At 40.2% G+C, this 21,007-nt stretch overlaps 1 protein-coding gene across 2 annotated transcripts; it reads right to left on the bottom strand.

The window, feature by feature from the left end:
- Nucleotides 1–199: 199 nt before the first annotated feature.
- gab3 (GRB2 associated binding protein 3) lies at nucleotides 200–19,629 on the bottom strand. Of its 2 annotated transcripts, none has more exons than XM_029670810.1 (10): nucleotides 19,413–19,629; nucleotides 15,262–15,571; nucleotides 5,175–5,376; nucleotides 4,589–5,067; nucleotides 4,334–4,383; nucleotides 3,847–4,096; nucleotides 3,392–3,482; nucleotides 3,178–3,259; nucleotides 2,678–2,797; nucleotides 200–1,398 (listed from the first exon to the last, which is right to left on the bottom strand). In XM_029670810.1, the coding sequence occupies exons 1-10, from the start codon at nucleotides 19,482–19,484 to the stop codon at nucleotides 1,282–1,284; spliced, it is 1,773 nt and encodes a 590-aa protein (XP_029526670.1). In that variant the 5' UTR covers nucleotides 19,485–19,629; the 3' UTR covers nucleotides 200–1,281. The 2 variants fall into 2 exon arrangements, with proteins under 2 accessions (XP_029526670.1, XP_029526671.1); XM_029670811.2 differs by having other exon boundaries at nucleotides 15,262–15,586; nucleotides 19,413–19,501.
- Between the last annotated feature and the right edge of the window lie 1,378 nt (nucleotides 19,630–21,007).

Below are 21,007 nucleotides of genomic sequence, written 5' to 3' on the forward strand. Positions count from 1 at the left end.
AAAATTATGTTTGGAACTGTGCAAATGCAGGATAAGCTACAGTATAATTGCACTATGGCCCCCAGCTAGCTACTTAGGGAAGTGGTAGACTTGGTAGCCTGCTGGCTGTGTGTAACAGCTTTTCAGTTGTTTACACTAATCCGTGATGTAGTATAGCCTGCTACTGTAGCGGTGGACGACTTAATAAAGACAACAAATGTACTGTTATGTCAGGTAAAAGGGATTTATTAAAGCATGAAAACATTGTTGGATGTGCATCTTTGCATACATGACATGGACACGTTAAAGCATACATCAGAACAATACAGCTCACAACCTGAAGATGGTACCGCTTGTGCTAAAATAATGGGTTCAACTCCATCTTTAGAAACATCTAGTTAAGACTGTATGGCTTTTCCGACATTTGTGAAGAGACTGTTTATTGTAAGGGAGTTCTCCACCCTCACCAACTTTAGGATAGGCACACAGTGATTTGCTCTTCTGTAGATTGACCTATCGAGATGGTGTTCAGTATTGGGGGTTGAGTCATTGGTACCCTCTTACACAGTAATAACACAGTACTGTTACACAATATCATATCAATATGTTCATCCTGTTCATATGACTCATTTGAATGATACCACTCCATTCAATCCCTATGTACATGACTACAGCTCGCATTGTGCTTTTCCTGCTGGCTGCCAATCCAAGGCATCAGAACTTTAAAAAACAACAACAAATGCAATGTGCAGGGCAGAAGCGTTAATGCATGTCTTTGTCTTTAGGATTCCAGCTCTACATTTGCACTTCTACATACACACCTGTACTTAGACACCTGCTCATTTGGTTTAACATACTCTTATACTCAGACCATTGTTCATCTAAAAACAGAATACTTCAATTCCTGTGTATTGAGAATCCACACAATCTGTTTCAGCAAAAGAATAAGAAATGAGCAGTGTCCTTTTTATTGCGTAACATTTAATACAAAAACAGCACTGTGACACAGTGCATGGTAAAGTGACATTCGCAGTGTAACTTTGATGTCATATTTGTACAGTGAATTTTGATGCCCCCAAACCACAAACCAGTTATTTAAACTGTCTTTGACAACACTGTCTACTTTCTTCTCTCTTAGATGTTTATATCTGATGCATTTCAAAGTGCTTTTATTTTGTACATGAAAGAAGAACTGCTCTCTTTGAGGTAAATTACCATCTCTTATGACAGATTTTGTATGTGATGTTGCATTTGCTCCACTTGTTTTGTGAAATGGAAAGTCGTGTTTTTTTCCCACCCGATTTACACTTTAGACTGCCGGACATCCTTCCACTCCATCTTAGTGTTCTGCAGCGCCTGAGTCTTCTTCTCATCCACCTGCACATAGTCCACCCTGTGTTCATCAGCAAGGAGGGGCTTCTGGAAGACATCCCAGCAGAGTTGGTGTACAGTCAACTATGGTAATTGCATTATTCAATCAAAACCTGTATCCAGAATGGAACTACCAGTCTTACATTTTGGGTCCCGTGCGGCTCAGTTTGTGGAGCATAGCACTTTATGGGTTTGATACTCACGGCGACCAGTATGAAAAAGTACTAAAAGGTATGCACTCACTGTAAGTTGCTCTGAAAAAGAGCATCTGTTAAATGACTAAAATGTAAATGTACATAGATTACCTTTCTCCCCTTTCCATAAAGTGAAAATCTATTTTAAATTGATGCTGTTTTGTCAGTTATTCAGTGGATATAATGCAGTCTTATAGTTGCATGTAATATGTCCCCTATGCTTCAGACTGAAGGAAAGCATTACTATTCCTTTCGCTAGGTTTTTTGCAGATTGAGAGTGAATGACTTGTCACCAAAACAATGAGTCACCGACATTATTGTCTCACAGTATGCAGCTGACTGATTCATTACCGTGGAAATGGACACAGCTACACCCTGCAAGTGCTATTTCATTCTTATCACACATTTGCTTGAATTTGAGCCAAAACCACAATGTAATGTATTGTTTACCTCTGGACTATTGAATCCAGATGGAAGATGGGACAATAAAACAAACAAAAAATGAAATGATAGATACAATTTATGTATGTTGTCCACTGTTTTAAAGTCTGACCGGTATGTGTGTTTTCAAATACTATTTAAATGAAAACCTATTTTGCACCCCTGCTGAGATGGTGACAGACCAATAATTTGGCTTGATTTCTAACATACGAGTCAATGCAAAAGTGGCACTTCAAGAAAATGTCACATACAGAATACAGATAAGGAGTCACCCAAGGACCTGTTGCCTAGATACAGGCGCATGGCACATTCAATTGGAGATTGAAAGATAAGAGTGAGCAAAGCAACAAATATCAGATTATTCCCCTAGATTGGTAATAGTAGCAATAATGAAAATGTATGACACCAATCTATCTACTATCATGCATACCAATTAAGCATGCAGAGACAAAGCTGTATTACTGTAAAGGGAATTTTCCAATTAAAAAGTAATTGCCCACACACACTAGAATGACCAGAGGGAATTGTAGTGGATGATGACTGTAATTTGAAGTCCTTAAAGCTGCCAGTGGCAGCTCAAAGTGAAAGACAGGCACTTCTAATGCCGTTAAATGGTTGAATTGAGCCCACGTCTTGCTTTGGAGACAAACCCATTCCCACCATTTGACCTCTATTTATTCAATCAAGCTTACCTTTTGCACAGGAGACGGGGATGCGGAATTGAAATCCAGTGAAAGGTAGTCAAGGTTTGATCTCCTAAGCCACGGCTGGGTGGCTCCATCGTTTGTAGAGAAGAACAGCGGCCTTGACTCCTGAAATTAAAGTAATCTCACTTACAATGAGGCTCACTTCATTTTCATCTCTGAATATGTTGTCATATGGTCCACCAATGCTGAACACTTTCCATTTGTATCGCTAGTTTCAGGTGAAGATCAATTGTCATATTTTAAGCCTTTCTTGGTACTGCAAACATGAATTAATAATTGTGATGCTCAAACCTTTATTCCTTTGCTTTAGGCAGTTTGGAACTCTGAGTTTAGACACAACTACTGAATTATTAATGGAAGGGGAGGAAAGCAGTCTACCTATACAGTGACTAGGGTACTTTTCTCTCTCTCTGTATATTGTGGAAACGAAAGTGTATATGTATAACTATTTGTGGTGTCAATATACATGCAGAAGGTAACTTTACTGTTGGAATGCTGCTGGCTTCTTGGTCTCCTTTAATTCCCAGTTGTCCTTGTCTTCTCTCCAGTAGGACTTGCAGTGAATTTCTATGAACAACACAAACAAACATATCAACACACAAACAAATTAATCCATTTTTTCCTCCTTTTTTCATTTTAGAATTTGGACAGAAAGAGAGCTGAGAGTTCAGGGTGGATATAGTTATATCTCTGACTCACCCTGGCTCTGTCATGGTTCTGATCAGAGGCATATGGGTCGGACATTCTCTGATAGTGGACAGGCCCCTCAGGTCCAGTGGTGGAGGCCGGGCTGCGAACCAGAGAAACAACATGGTGAGGTGAGGCAAGCAACCCTCAAATCCTCTATCGGACAATAATGATCAGGTCTACTTTTCTCCAAACAAAGGGCATTTGTGTTGAAATAGCAATATTTCAAAAAGAGCCATGCTGCAAATACTGTCCCGAAAGAAGACTTTCACAGACGAAGACATGTATCCAATAGTGGGTCTTGTGGGAGTCACAAGGTTCAATAGAATGTAAAACCTTATTCACTTTGCTTTCAGAAAAATACATGCTTATGAAAGCATTTTTTATGCTTCCTCTACTGAGTACGATGATTGAATAGATTATGTAGCCCTTTAGACGGGACTTTTTCCTTCCTTTTTGCTCATTACCTCTCCTGCGTGGTTTGAGATCCCTGTTGATTGGAGGTGGTTCTAAATCCCCAGGTAGACCTGCAGTGGGAAAGGGGGTGGGAGCGAGAGGGGCCTCTGTTTTGCCATTAGCCTTGAGGAAGCTGATTAAAGTGGGGCTCATAGGGATGTAGCCGTCCGACACATCTTCACCAACACAGACAGTTGGAGAGGCCATGGGCACGTACGAGTCCTCATGGCAGTTTGGACTTTGAGTGGCAATGAAATGTGGCTGCAAAAAGACAACAAGACCAGACCAACTTGGAAATGTGTGGTAGACCATGGCTTATAATGATGTAGAAAGGTCACTTGTAAATCCTGTATTGTTGTTTGACATTCAAGAATGCAAAAAATGACAGTTAACAAGTATTACCTGCTATGAACTGTCCAACAACATTATGTCCAAAACATTTTGTAGTATTGAAAATGCCCATCAGTTCCCATCAATTGCAAGTACATGTATTCTTACCAAATTAAGACTGAGCCTTTTGTTCCTGCTCCTCAGTGCACTCCCCTCTTCTAGATAAGACAGAAATATCGCTGATGAAGGCAGTTGTAATGTTATATAACAGAAAAAATGACACTGTGTGGTTGGAAACATGATTGGTCAGAATCAATACATGTGCTGACTGTATATATTACATATACCGTATAATGTATACCAGTTTATGGAGCCAGGTATGAAGGGCCTAGACTGAAGGACTCTGCTGGTTATATACTGTACCTCTTCTGAAGTGGTCTGGCAGGCCTGAGAGAGAGATCCTCCGGGGGATGAGTGCAGGTTGGCCTGTGAGCTGCTGCCCAACCCCATCCAGAGGCCCATGGGAGCCCTCATCACTAAGGTGCTCTGAGAGGTGGATAGACTTGGGGGGCAGAGGAGGGGGAGTTAGTCCATCAGTAGTTACCTCCAATATGGCAGAAGAATATGGCTTATCAAACTGGAAGATGTCGGGTGTACGGTTGAGAGTTCGAGGAGAGGAAGAGGATGACGTGGGGCCACATGGGGCGCTGAAAGGGGGGTCATGCATCCTTATGTGGGGGAAGGGGGACGAAGATGGTCCAGTGTGGGGAAAGGGGGACAGAGATGGTCCAGTGTGGGGAAAGGGAGACCGAGAAGGATCAGTTGAAGAGAAGACATCTTCTGTAGTAGCGTCTGATGAATTCTGTTCCAGAGATCGCTCAGAGTTTGAAAAGCTGTCACATCTATAAAAGAAAGAAAAAGGAAAACACAGTGCTTATCGTTTATCATCATTAAAACAATGTGTGGATATGGTGTCCAGTTTGAGGTTTGAGAAGTATAGACTACATACCTAAAGATGCTGAACCTCCCTGTCTCACACTGTGAGAGGAAGAGGTAGTCCATTGGATGGTTGGGATTCATCAAGCTGGGCATCTCAACTCTGCTGTTGCCATAGGCCATGAAGTCATGGTTGGAAATGAATGACATATTTCGGGAGAGAGCAGGTGAAGGCTGCTGGGAGGTTGGGTTGTGCGAAAAACCTTCCTCTGATTCTGAAAAAACGTGGGGAGAGAGCAAGAGAGAGAGAATATAAGGAATAGAGGGAAAAGAGAGAAGAAATCCATAGTTTCTACATTAGTTCTGAGCTGGCTCAGAATGATGTTACATTCATTAGGCCAGAGTCAAACAGGAATCCTGATGCGTCTCTTGACAAATGTGATCTCTGAGACGTAGTTGTCAAAGATCTCCAGCAGGTGGCAGTGGAATGAATTTGAGCAGTGCTTCAAATGCTTTTGCTCTTGTCCATGCCCCTTTACCGTAAACAAAGCCCCTACCATATAGCTATTCAGACTGCTAAAAAACCATCCACTATGGTACATTATAATCACAACATCTGTGTATGTATAAACATGTTGTATGTTGTATAAACATGTGACATGCATATAAACATTATCTCACCAGCACCATAAAAAATAAGAATGAGAAGAAAAAAGACCAGGAAAAATATGGAAAAAAGAAAGACCATTCTTAACTTCTCCAAACCATATATAATACATATTTTGTGTCTGTGTTAAAGCGCATTCAGAAAGTACTCAGACCCTTAACTTTTTTCAAATTTTGTTAGTTTATACAGCCTTATTCTAAAATGGCTTAAATAAAAATGTCCTCGTCAATCTAGAGACAACCATCTCTGCAGCACTCCACCAATCAGGCCTTTATGGTAGAGTGGCCAGCCGGAAGCCACTCCTCACATGACAGCCTGCTCGGAGTTTGCCAAAAGTTTGCCAAAAGACTCTCAGACCATGAGAAACAAGATTCTCTGGTCTGAGGAAACCAAGATTGAACTCTTTCACCTGAATGCTAAGCATCATGTCTGGAGGAAACCTGATACCATCCCTATGGTGAAGCATGGTGGTGGCAGCATCATGCTGTGGAGATGTTTTTCAAATGCAGGGACTGGGAGACTAGTCAGGATCGAGGGAAAGATGAACGGAGCTCAGACTGGGGTGAATGTTCACCTTCCAACAGGACAACGACCCTAAGCACAGAGCCAAGACAATGCAGGAGTGGCTTCGGGACAAGGCTCTGAATGTCCTCGAGTGGCCTAGCCGGAGCCCGGACTTGAACCTGATCGAACATCTCTAGAGAGACCTGAAAATAGCTATGCAGCGACGCTCCCCATCCAACCTGACAGAGATTGAGAGGATCTGCAGAGAATAATAGGAGAAACTCCCCAAATACAGGTGTGCCAAGCTTGTAGCATCATACCCAAGAAGACTCAAGGCTGTAATCGCTGCCAAAGGTGCTTCAACAAAGTACTGAGTAAAGGGTCTGAATACTTATGTAAATGTGATATTTCAAAATGTCTAAAAACCTGTTTTTGCTTTGTCATTATGGGGTATTGTGTGTAGATTGATGAGGGGGGAAACAATTTAATCAATTTTAGTATAAGGCTGTAAAGTAACAAAATGTGGAAATTGTCAAGGGATCATTTCCAAATGCGCTGTATAGTTGTGTTTTTGAGTTTTCTACTGAAAATGTTTGAGGCAAGGTGCTGACTAGTGGAACACAGCTATAACTATTTGTTTTCTTATAAAATAGTTTTAGTTGAGCAGTGAGACATGCAGACAGGAGCGTGAGATCTATATGGTCAGGATATAAGGGGAAACATCCATGTTATCATCATTCACATGTTGCTTAAGTAGTATTTCACTTAATCATTGGTAATCATCTCTGCTTGGCTTTCAGTAACTGAGTTCATTATAGTTATAAAGACCTAGTACGGGTGTCAGTATGGGGGAGATAACATGGGTTTTATCTATAAACGATTAGTGTATTTATATTTCTACAGACAATGTCAATTTCTACAGACACTGTGAAAAATGAATACTGAATGCTCTAATTAGTTATGTATTTATAAGACTCATACTGTAACATCAGGCAGAGCCTAAACTTCTTATTTTTTCAGCACACGAAACAGCAGATACAAATAAACAATTGTGGCAGTATCTCTTGTGTGTTTCTTTCACAGTGGATTTATCAGTGTGTGGATTGAATTACGTTCACATTCATACATTTAGTATTTTCTTCTTTTTATGTGTAATGAATAGTCAACAAGTTCAGAATTTCATTGACTTAATGTCTCACATTGTGTTATCTTTCCCAGTTATGTGTAAACCTGGGGTTTGCTTCTGTTCCTCTGGGCTATAATCTCTTATCTTTGTCTGGATATCATGTAGTCTGCCCTATCTGCTCTACACAGACAACACTGTTCTACTAAATGTTCCAACTGCCAACTCGTATTAACTCCAAACCAGGGAGAGAGCTGTGGAAAAGACATGAAGGCAAGAGAGTATGGTTTCTAAGTGTTCAAGCTTCCACCTTCAACTGTTCAAGCATCACCATGGCTGAACTTCCATGCCTGTAGAGAGTTGTAATGTCTATGGCACTATGAGTTTCACAGAGAAAGATAGCTAGTAATGGAATTGGGTAAAATAAATCCGATTTTACTGCAGCTCTGTCCACCGCTTAACTATGTTTGTAATAAAAAATATTAAAAAATGTCACTTTGGTACATTTTTCAGATGTAAGTGGTGTCTTTTCAAAATGTTGAAGTTAATCTCAAACTAGTTTTTATTAAATATAATTAGTAAAACTTTATTGGTGTATATCACCTTGTCACACCTGTCTTTGTGATTGTCTCCACCCCCCTCCAGGTGTCGACCATCTTCCCCATTATCCCCTGTGTATTTATACCTGTGTTCTCTGTTTGTCTGTTGCCAGTTTGTCTTGTTTGTCAAGTCCAGCATTTTTGTTCTCAGCTCCTGCTTTTCCCAGTCTCTCTTTTTCTTGCCCTCCTGGTTTTGACCCTTGCATGTCCTGACTCTGAGCCCGACAGCCGACCTGTACCTTTGCCCCACCTCTGGATTATTGACGTCTGCCTACCCTGAGCCTGCCTGCCGTCCGGTACCGTTGCCCTACCTCTGGTTCACTGACCCCTGCCTGCCTTGACCTGTCTATTGCCTGCCCTTGTTGGATTATTAAACCATTGTTAATTTGACGTGTCTTCATCCTGGTCTTACATTCATACCTGATACACCTTTTCTATGTGACTTTTCAACTGATACATTATCACATATCTCTCTGCTTAACAAAATCCATCAGTTTACGGTGTATTTCAGATAATGAGTGGAATATATTGTTATATACCACCCAGGTATTTCAGCAGTGCATTAACTGGACACTTCCGGTTTCTTTTATAGTGTTTTTCACTCTGTGTATTTAAATACTTTATTCTCTACATAACTCATTATAATATACTGTATCTGCTACTGTACATTGTATTTTTGTTATACTGTTTATACACACTGTCTATTTATATGCTGGATTCTTGACATAGCTCACTGTAATAAATCTATTGCTGTACATATCATCCTTAATACATATTTGTGGTGTATATACGGATAGATTGTGTTTGGATTACTTATTTAGTGTTATTTGAGTTGTTAACTTAAGGATCTAACCCTTTAAAAAAATGTTTGCCTAAAATAACATCTAAATCTAAATGCCTGTAGCTCAGGACCTGAAGCAAGGATATGCATATTATTGATATAATTTGAAAGGAAACACTTTGGAGTTTGTGGAAATGTGAAATTAATGTAGGAGAATATAACACATTAGATCTGGTAAAAGATAATACAAAGAAAAAAACATGTTTTTTTAAAATACATCTTTGAAATACAAGAGAGAGGTCACAATGTACTATTGCCGGTTAGGCGCAATTTCGATTTTGGCCACTAGATGACAACAGTTTATGTGCAAAATTTTAGACTGATTCAATGAACCATTGCCTTTCTGTTCAAAATGTTGTATCAAGACTGCCCAAATGTGCCTAATTGGTTTATTAATACATTTTCAACTTCATAACTGTGCACTCGCCTCAAACAATAGCTTGGTATTCTTTCACTGTAATAGCTACTGTAAATTGGACAGTGCAGTTTTTAATCAACAATAATTTAAGCTTTCTGCCCATATCAGATATGTCTATGTCCTGGGAAATGTTCTTGTAGCTGGGAGGGGTCACCGATTTTGTATAGGTTGATTGAATTAGTTCTGACATTTCTTGATTTCTTGATTTCTTGATGTACTTGTGTACTTTTTAAAAAACATTTTACTGCACTGTTAGAAGTTAGTAACACAAGCATTTCACCGCACCCGCTATAACATCTGCTAAACTATGTATGTGACCAATACACTTTGATTCAATTTTATTTGATTATTTCCGAATGGTAGCACATAGAGTGACTTTCCACTTTGTACTATTGAAGCACACTAGTTGAAGTATTTACAACCACATCCATATATGATTTGGTTTTGACCTTCCAATGTAAATTGATGTAAATTTATACATTTATGAAAAAATGTAGATTTGTACAGTGCTCAGCTACATACACTGAACAAAAATATAAATGCAACATGAAACAATTTCAAAGATTTTATTAAGTTGCAGTTCATATAAGGAAATCAGTCAATTGAAATAAATAAATGAGGCCCTAATCTACGAATTTCACATGGCTGGGAATACAGAAATACATCTGTTGGTCACAGACACCTTAAAAAAAGGAAAGGGCGTGGATCAGAAAACCAGTCAGTATTTGGTATGACCGCCATTTGCCTCATGCAGCGAGACACATCTCCTTCGCATAAGGTTAATCAGGCTGTTGATTGTGGCATGTGGAATGTTGTCCCACTCCTCTTCAACGGCTGTACGAAGTTGCTGGATATTGGCGGGAACTGTTACATGCTGTTGTACACGTTGATCCAGAGCATCCCAAACATGCTCAATGGGTGAAATGTCTGGTGAGTATGCAGACCACTGGGACATTTTCAGCTTCCAGGAATTGTGTATAGATCCTTGCGACATGGGGCAGTACATTATCATGCTAAAACATGAGGTGATGGTGGTGGATGAATGGCACGACAATGGGCCTCAGGATCTCATCACAGTATCTCCATCTATAAAATGCAATTGTGTTCATTGTCCGTAGCTTATGCCTGCTCATACCATAAACCCACCTCCATCACAGCACTCTGTTCACAACATTGACATCAGCAAATAGCTCGGCCACACGAGGCCATACACGCTGTCTGCCATCTGCCAGTTACAGTTGAAACTGGGATTCATCCGTGAAGAGCACACTTCTCCAGTGTGTCAGTGGCCATCGAAGATGAGAATTTGCTCACTGAAGTCAGTTACGACGCCAAACTGAAGTCAGGTCAAAACCCTGGTGAGGACGACGAACACGCAGATGAGCTTCCCTGAGACGGCTTCTGACAGTTTGTGCAGAAATTCTTCGGTTGTGCAAACCCACAGTTTCATCAGCTAGTTGGCTAGTCTCAAACATTCTCACAGGAGAAGAAGCTGGATATGGAGGTCCTGGGCTGGCCTGGTTACACGTGGTCTGTGTTTGTGAGCTGGTTGGACGTACTGCCAAATTCTCTAAATCGATGTTAGAGGCGGTTTATGGTAGAGAAATTAACATTCAATTCTTTGGCAACAGCTCTGGTGGACATTCCTGCAATCAGCATGCCAATTGGACACTCCACTCAAAACTTCAGACATCTATGGCATTGTGTTGTGTGACAAAACTGCACATTTTAGCTTCTTGACATGCCACACCTGTCAGGTGGATGGATTATCTTGACAAATGAGAAATGGTCACTAACAGGGATGTAAACACATTTGTCCACAAAATTGGAGAAAAATAATATTTTTGTGCATATGGATAATTTTTGGGGTCTTTTATTTCAGCTCATGAAACATGGGACCAACACTTTACAAGTTGCGTTTATATTTTTGTTCAGTGTATGTAAAATAGGCACAGTATCGTTTTGGTTCAGTACAGTAGTTATCTGTTTTGAGACGTTTGATTAAGTGACAGTTAAATGTACTGTTAACAAATGACAAGACAATCATATAAAAAGTAATATGAATATTGCATTGTGAAAAGAAAATACTTGAATATTGAAAGAGTTATTTGGTGCAGTGAACAAGTGACTTTGTGAATTTGTTTGTTGTACAGATGTAGGATCTTAATTTGAGACAATTTGCTACATCAGGAATATAATTATTTAGCAACAGAAAATGTGAATTGTTATGTAGATTTTAATTAATGAACATCTTTGTAGGGGTTGATACATTTTTCGTAAGGGAAAATCAAGTCAGAAATTTCTAAGTGGAAGTTACAAACTTCAGAAGCCTTTTTAAAACTGAAATACACTACAAGTTTTAAACGTCCCGCATTGTAGGAAAGATCCTGCAACAGGGTGATCAAATTCAGATCCTACATCTGTACTTAGTCAACTGAAAATCAGTTTTGAAACATGAGTCATTTTGATTATCTGTTTACATTGTTGTACGAAGAGTTGTACCCCACACTGGTTAAAAATGTACCACACACTAGGGAAAAATGCATCAAAGTGATTGAAAAAAACTGTAACACTCAGAATCTCTCTGCAAAATCATTTGATTATTGCTACAACATTGAGGTAGGTGAGTGCGTGCATGTATGCATGTGTGAGTGCATTCCTACTTGCGAGTTTGTGTGTGGTGTGTGTGTGCATACATCTTTGTATTTCTATCATTTAGTGTGCATGTATAGTGCATTAGGAAATTTTTCACACCCCTTCCCCTTTTCCACATTTTGTTACATTACAGCCTTATTTTAAAATGGATTACATAAAAAACAAAAATCCTCATCAATCTACACACAATAGTCCATAATGACAACGCGAAACATAAAAAAAAAGTTTAGCAAATTTATTACAAATAAAAGCTGAAATACCTTATTTACATAAGTATTCAGACCCTTTGCTATTAGACTCGAAATTGAGCTCAGGTGCATCCTGTTTCCATTGATCATCCTTGACAGTGGTGACGTGTCATTCAGGGCAGGTAGGGCAGAACCCCACCTGTTTTGAGACACAAATTGGAAATCACAAATTAAATAATGAGTGCTAAAGCGCCACTGCAGCCCCGGGTTCGATCCCAGGCTGTGTCACAGCCGACTGTGACCGGGAGACCCATGAGGCGGCACACAATTGGTCCAGCAACGTCCGGGTTAGAGGAGGGTTTAGTCCCTTTCCCCCCTCATAATTTAGCCTATTATTCTGATTTGGTGGTACACATGTAGCCTATAGCCTGTTTTAGAGAAATGTAATCATTGAATATTGTAAGAGCTTTCATTGTCTGCTTATATGCCCACTTTATTTATCCTACGTTCTGAATTCTGTCGCTGTACATTTCAAAAGTGCTGAACATTTTTTTATATTGACTACGTTCGTCCTAGCTCGCTCATTAATGTCTTAATCCAAATGACGGATTCACTCTTTTCCGCTCCTCGTCCCCTTATGCCATAGTTTGTTCTTCTCAGTTGTCGGTAGAAACCACATTTGTTTAAGCAAATCAGTCATATCAGCTATGTTTTTTTTAAAGACTGTAAATTAATCTGAATTAACTGTTTCGCTGCCAGAAAGGCTCCGATAATAGCCAGGTGTAGCAGTGATAAGGCTACACCTTATAAGTGACTACATGGTGCTGAAAAGATTGGGACATCTTTTTGTAGGCCCTAACAGTTTGTTGACACCATTTGTCACCATTATAGTGCAATTAATGTATTGTTAAGTGTGGTGTTGTGCTGTGTAGTGGCTTTGCTGGCAATGTGGGGAGTTTGCCCCACCAAGATATACATGCTAAAATCGCCACTGATCCGTGAGATGTTTCTACAACTTGATTGAAGTCCACCTGATGTAAATTCTATTGATTGGACATGATTTGGAATGGGACACACCTGTCTATAAAAGGTCTCACAGATAACCGTGCATGCAGAGCAAAAACCAAGCCATGAGGTCGAGGGAATTGTCCATAGAGCTCCGTGACAGAATTGTGTCAAGGCAGAGATCTGGAAAAGGGTAACATTGAAGGTCCCCAAGAACACAGTGGCCTCCAATGGAAGAAGGTTGGAACCACCAAATCTGCCAAACTGAGCAATCGAGGGAGAAGTGCCTTGGTCAAGGAGGTGACTCTGACAGAGCTACGGAGTTTCTCTGTGGAGATGGGAGAACTTTCCAGAATGACAACCATCTCTGCAGCACTCCACCATTCAGACCTTTATGGTAGAGTGGCCAGATGGAAACCACTCCTCAGTAAAAGGCACATGACAGCCTGCTTGGATTTTGCAAAAAGGCACCTTAAGGACTCTCAGACCATGAGAAACAAAATTCTCTGGTCTGATGAAACCAAGATTCAACTCTTTGAATGCCAAGCGTCACATCTGGAGGAAACCTGGCACCATCCCTATGGTGAAGCATGGTCGTGGCAGCATCATGCTGTGAGGATGTTTTTCAGCAGCGGGGACTCGGAGACTACTCAGGATCGACGGACAGATGAACGAAGCAAAGTACAGAGAGATCCTTGATGAAAACCTGCTCCAGAGCACCCAGGACCTCACCTACCAACAGGACAACGACTCTAAACACACAGCCTAGACAACCTAGGAGTGGCTTTGGGACAAGTCTCTGAATTTCCTTGAGTGGCCCAGCCAGAGCCCAGACTTTAACCCTGAACGAGCATCTCTGGAGAGACCTGAAAATAGCTGTGCAGCCGATGCTCCACATCCAACCTGACAAAGCTTGAAAGGATCTGCAAAGAAGAATGGGAGAAACTCCCCAAATACAGATGTGCCAAGCTTGTAGCGTCATACCGCAAAAGACCTGAGGCTTTAATCAATTCCAAAGGTGCTTCAACAAAGTACTGAGTAAAGGGTCTGAATACTTATGTAAATGTAATATTTCCGTTTTTATTTTTAATACATTTGCAAAAATGTATAAAAAAACGTTTTTCTTTGTCATTATGGGATATTGCGTTCAGATTTATGAGGGTAAAAAACAATTGAATCTGAATACTTTCCGAATGCACTGTACATCAGGGTCCCTTTGCAAAACCGGTTATAACCTGCAGAGCCTTTCCTGGTTAAATAAAGGTTAAATAAAATATATTCTGCTCATACTATTCATAAAATTGTTTACCATCAATAAATCGTATGTATTTCAATGTCATTGCATAAGTGGCAAAAGTACATTTCTTGAGCCCAATAACTTTATCGGCCCAAAACTTTAGAGGCAGTAATCCACTTGTCCTGCAGCAGTAATGATTGAAACATCTCCTTTAAATGCAATGCAAAGCTGCACATGACAAATTAATATTGTCCATTCATTGATTTACCAGTCATCATCAGATTACCACCTAAATGGTATGTTATCTCAGTCTTGAATTTATATATCCTTCCTTAAACATGCCTACATGTTTTAGTGTTGGTCAGGACGTGAGCTGGGTGGGCATTCTATGTTGTGTATCTAGTTTGTCTATTTCTATGTTTGGCCTGATATGGTTCTCAATCAGAGGCAGGTGTTGGTCATTGTCTCTGATTGGGAACCATATTTAGGTAGCCTGTTTTGTGTTGGTATTTGTGGGTGGTTGTTTCCTGTCTCTGTGTTCTCTGCACCAGATAGGACTGTTTTGGGGGTTTTGCCACGTTTATTGTTTTGTAGTGTGTTCATGTTTGAGTTTCTCTTATTAAAAAACCATGGACACTTACCACGCTGTGCATTGGTCCTCCGATCCTTCCCGCCTCTCCTCTTCAGACGAAGAGGAGGAGGAAAACCCTTACACTACATGACTACTCTGTCATAGGATGAAAGCCTCCAACAAAAGTTGAATACCAAACTATGTTTCTCTATATTCTTTGTTGAAATTGAACACATAAATGTGATTTTGTAACTAATACTAATATTTCATTTAATTTGTAAAGCGCATTTCTCACACCCAAGGCGCCTAAACTGTAACTGCAATTATCTGTGTTACTGTACGAGTTCCTTACCTGTCCCATCATCCATACTCAGAGGTTCAAAGTGACAGATCTCCCTGATCTGACTGACCCAAATGTTCATCTCCTCCTCAGTCTTGGCCACCAGGTAGAACATGCGAGACGACGTCTTGACAACAAAGAGGTGCTGGTTCTGGAACTCCCTCTTGACCAGGCGTTGCTCCGTCTGCATCTGAACCTCACACTCTCTCAGGTCGATGGTGCGGATGGGCTTCTTTGAGGTCTTGTTTCGGTAGTACTCCAACACATCTGGGTTCCCACTCATACGTCCTCTTTGAAGAACAAACCAACGTCTCCTCCATGCCTAGGGGACAGAGAACTACGCAGATTAACATACTGTACTGTTGCACCTTGTACGTATAGACAAATCAATATAATACAATTATTCTGCACACATATGTAGACTAGTTGCCTTAGTTGGTTAGTAACCTTAGAAATATTTGGTTGTTAATCATGGTTGGTGTATTTTTATGTGACTTTATGTTCAACCATGGCCTCAGCCATAGAATGTTGCTGTTCTCTATCAATGTTTATTTCATAGTTTATCAACACAACCATCAGTGAAACATTTTAACATGGTAGCTCAATACAGAAAAATGTGAACTATTTTTATGTCCCCTGACTGTGACTAAAGATTCTTTGTACAAAGCACTGTCTTTATCCTCATGTAGTTTCCAGCATTGTGACCTGTGTCAATCAGTTTATGTCACACGTATTGCATCGGGGAACATACATTTTTAGTCATGGAAAATGTACCACTGCTCTTCTGACCACGTTCATTTAGCAACACAACCTTAATTTACCACAGCTATAGACAACACCCTTTTTCTTGCTTTTGGTACGGTTGTTGTGAGGAACTGACAACAACGTTTCCCAGAAGTGCTGAGAAGAGGAAGTTAATTCTATGTAGAAGAGAAGGTCTGACACGAACAAAAAGCTAATTGTACTGCAGTGTGGGTCACTACCGTATTGGGGGAGATTAAAAAGGCAACCTCTTTTTCTGCTGAAGTTTTTCATGCCGGAATGGATACCGATTAGTATAGGAGGGGTTTTTGTTTTCAGTAATGCTATGAGAATGTGATGCTTAGCTGGTTCTCTTCATTTTGATACTGGAATAAGGCCTAACTGAAGTACTTCAAAATGTTGGTCTTGACCTCGTGGTCACTCACATGGGCTATGAGTCATATGTCCATCTATATACTAACTGTCAAATATTCATGACTGACTTCCATAGGCCTACTACGTCTGTTCTTCAATCTTCACCCATGTACTATTTAAAGCCATTTCCAATACCACCTTTGTAGCAGCAGTTGTATATTTTTATACCGTTTTGACTAATACATTCAGTATTCAGGTGATTCATGCATTATTCTACCTGTCAAACATCTGTTGTCATGGAACACTGGATGGTCTGAAATGAAATCATAGCTGTTTTTGAGCTTTGAGAGTACATTTAATGAAACATCCTATCATAAAGAAGAAATGTGATTTGTTTTGAAGAGGCAGTGGTATTAGCATATTGGCAACAACACTTTTTGTAGTTGTCTGTGTTACACTATTATTCTTATCTCAGTTGACAAAGGAAATGTGTGCTATAACCCACCAGCTACCAAATTCAGGAATGTATTGTTTATCTTTGTGATGATCTTTCAAGAGAGCTATGAACCTGCTCAGAACGTTTGTTTGAAACCAAAACTCTGTCTTGTTGTGCCCACACTCATATTCAAATCAATCATAAACAGTGAACAAGTTGTAAATCCTCATTTGCATCACACAGTGCTAGGAAAGAGGACAGAGATACAGAGAGTAGGGCAGCTCATGTTCATCATCAGTGCTACATGTTCAGTATGTCAAAGCATATTTAAAATGCATGATGTGAGAATAATTAACACAACGCATACGCATGCACACACTAGCACACGCACTCTACGCACACGTACATTGTAATATTGTTGTATGGTGGTGTTATACATTTTGTATTCTAGATATGTAGTGGTGTAATAATGTTATATGATGTACCGTTTTATCTTTGGTTTTATTTGTGATGTGAGTGTCTTAATGTGTTTGGACCCCAGGAAGAGTAGCTGCTGCCTTGGCTGCAGCTAATGGGGATCACTAATAAAAACAATACAAACATCCCCTAACGGGAAATATCCTCACACTCTAGAAACCTCTACAGAATCATGCATAAAAGCACTTCCTTGTTGTGGTGATAATGGCCTTATTGAGTGCGAACTCAACTCTGCTGGAAGATAAACTAGGCCTATTCTATTGAGAGTGATGTTTTTAAACCATACCATTTTTGTTTGGAACATGTTTCACAATGATATTTTTTATAAAATTAAAACTTTGAACTATTTTACCTCTACAGATCTGTCACGTTCTGACCTTAGTTCCTTTGTTTTGTCTTTGTTTTAGTATGGTCAGGGCGTGAGTTGGGGTGGGCAGTCTATGTTTGTTTTTCTATGTTGTATTTTGCATTTGGCATGGTATGGTTCTCAATCAGAGGCAGGTGTCGTTAGTTCTCTGATTGAGAATCATACTTGGGTAGCCTTTTCCCACCAATGTTTCTTGGGTGATTGTTTTCTGTGTCTGTGTGTTCCACACGGAAATGTTTCGGTTTTCCTTTCTGTCTTTCAATTTGTTATTTTGTATTTTTCGTGTTCAGTGATTTTGTTCATTAAAACATGACGAACACTTACGACGCTGCATATTGGTCCGATCTCTCATACTCCTCGTTAGAGGAGGACGAATCCCGTTACAAGATCCTTTAATTTGTTTTGTTTACCCTTACGCAGGCATTGTCTTTTTATTTATTTAAATGTGGTTAACTTATGTACTTATGTATGTTAACTTATGGGCCACTGACAATGCTAGCTGTGACCTCTGTGTGTTGGAGAATTGAAACTGTCTGTGACTTTCACTCTCTGAGTCTCATCATTAGTGTTTCTAAGAGCTAGCTGCTCTGGGCCTTCACTTGCTATGTGTAGGGAGTGATGAGTCCAATGTATGTCCACACACTTTTCTCTTGTGTATGGTTAGTCTGGTCCTTGCAAAGGGAAACATTGTTCTTCCGGGTTGTCTGTGTCCTCCACAAAGCCCTTGAACTATTTTCCACCAAATAGTATTTCTGAAGTGACTATCTTTCCAGTGAATTACCCCCTTAATCTGTGCTAGTTTTCAGAAAAGCCATCCTCCTCTCTACTCTGTAGTGCAAACAGAGTACAAAAAGCCATCATAAAGCCTGGTCATTTCTGCCTGTCGGGTCATTCTGTACTGCTTGGCAGCGACAGTACTTCCCATGTTTTGCAATACACACCCAAATTTCACAGAATGAGAGGCCAACAGTCTCAACACACATCCCAGAATGGGTGGCCTCCCCCTTTCCTCCCTACACAACAACATTCTCACATGACCCCTACAGAAACATTGCAGATTGCCAGGCACTTGTCCCAGTTCACTTTTGGTCAAACATGCTAATCCAGACATGTTAACATTAGAGTATAATACACTTGAATTATTAATAAGAGGTAAACCCATCTGCAAAAAAATATAAAATTCTAAACAAAGTAAAAAATGGTAAACATTATGGTTTATAAGCAGTTTGATATGTTTAAAATACGTGCATTTACTGAAGGAGATTAAAATGCTATTTTCACAGTGCATTAATGATTCACATCAGCATGAACAGCAGTTATAACAGCATGTCCTACAGTATGTAATGGCCACTACTATAATGAGGAGGAAGACACTGGTGAGGTTGCATGAAAACACTATTTACAAAAAGGCATACAATGGTCATTATTCTACATGCCTCTGCAAGCTTCATTTCAGAAAAGAAACCAACAGTATCTTGTGAACTAACGGCATAGCTGTGCAGCTGTGTTGATAACTGAGAATCACACACACACACACACACACACACACACACACACACACACACACACACACACACACACACACACACACACACACACACACACACACACACACACACACACACACACACACACACACACACACACACACACACACACACACATTATTCTGTCTGCAGCAGGAACTGGTACTACTATACTGCTTGGCTATAATGCATCACAATAGCACAGAAGCCAGCAACCCGCCCAGCCTGTTCCCCTACTCACGTATCTCTTTAGTTTCTTCTCAGGGGGAGATTTGATGAGCCAGCCAGTGCAGACCACATCCCCTGCACTCATCTTGACTGCAGAGGGAATCCGGCGTGTTTTCTGGATATAATTGTCTTTAGCACTGATGGCTGCTGCTGCTGTGAAACTGTGAGCAGCACCAGGCGATTCCTGTGTTCTTGTATACAGCCTACAGCCGTACCAAAAGGAGGAAGTCAAGCCATTGATCACACTGACAGACAAGGGGAGATGGAGAGAGAGAGAGGGGGAGGGAGGGAGGGAGGGAGGGAGGGAGGGAGGGAGGGAGGAGGGAGGGAGGGAGAAAGAAAGAAAGAAAAAGGAGGGGAAGAGAGAGAGGGGGGAGATGTGTGTATGCTTGTCTGTAGATGTGTGTGGGTCTGCAGATTGTGTGGGTCTGACAGAGAGAGTGAGTAAGTGTGTGTGTGAGAGAGAGAGTAATGTTTACTGTTAATTTTTGTTGTTTTTCACTTTATATATTCACTTTGTATGTTGTCTACCTCACTTGCTTTGGCAATGTTAACACATGTTTCCCATGCCAATAAAGCCCTTGAATTGAATTGAATTGAATTGAGAGAGAGAGAGAGAGAGAGAGAGAGAGAGAGAGAGAGAGGAACATGTGCGTGTGTGTGTATGTGTGTGTGTGTGTGTGTGTGTGTGTGTGTGTGTGTGTGTGTGTGTGTGTGTGTGTGTGTGTGTGTGTGTGTGTGTGTGTGTGTGTGTGTGTGTGTGTGTGTGTGTGTGTGTGTGTCTGTCTGTCTGTCTGTGTTTACAGAGAAAAGACCAGCACATGAAAATATTTTTTTCTAAACAGAGCAGCACTCGTGGATGAGCTGTAGTCGAACTGTGTCTGGCTGAAAAGTGCTGTGGAGGGAGTTTCATGAGCCATCTGTCACATCAGCCCTCGCAATGTTCAATATCTTAGTGTCAGAATACCGGTGTGTACCAAAATATCAACCTCAGTCCTAGAACAACAACCATATCTACATGTACATACTACCTCAATCAGCCTGGCTAACCGGTGTCTGTATGTAGCCTCACTACTTTTTATAGCCTCGCTACTGTATATAGCCTGTCTTTTTACTGTTGTTTTATTTCTTTACCTACCTATTGTTCACCTAATACATTTTTTTGCACTATTGGTTAGAGCCTGTAAGTAAGCATTTCACTGTAAGGTCTACCTGTTGTATTCGGCGCACGTGACAAATAAACTTTGATTTGATTTGAAATAAATAACAAAATACAATTGATTTGTTATTTTGTTTGTTTGTTTATTTTTTTTCATATAAATTCTACAAAAACCTTTTGAATTTGAAACATAGAACTGATTACAATAGGCTGCTTGTAGGGGAAATTAAATAACTAGGGTTAATGATGTAGGATGTTTTAGTGAAGGAGACATCATGCTTTGGGTTAGAATGCCTCTGCCTGAGAAAATATAAAACAAAACAACAACAACAACAACTACTAAAACTGCGTTGTTGGTCAAAGGCCAAATGATTTAGGGCTCAACATGATTGTAAAACATATATACAGTGCCTTCAGAAAGTGTTCACACCACTTGACTTCCACATTTT

The sequence above is a fragment of the Oncorhynchus nerka genome, linkage group LG10 (assembly GCF_034236695.1).
Source record: "Oncorhynchus nerka isolate Pitt River linkage group LG10, Oner_Uvic_2.0, whole genome shotgun sequence".
NCBI classification, from domain to species: Eukaryota; Metazoa; Chordata; class Actinopteri; order Salmoniformes; family Salmonidae; genus Oncorhynchus; species Oncorhynchus nerka.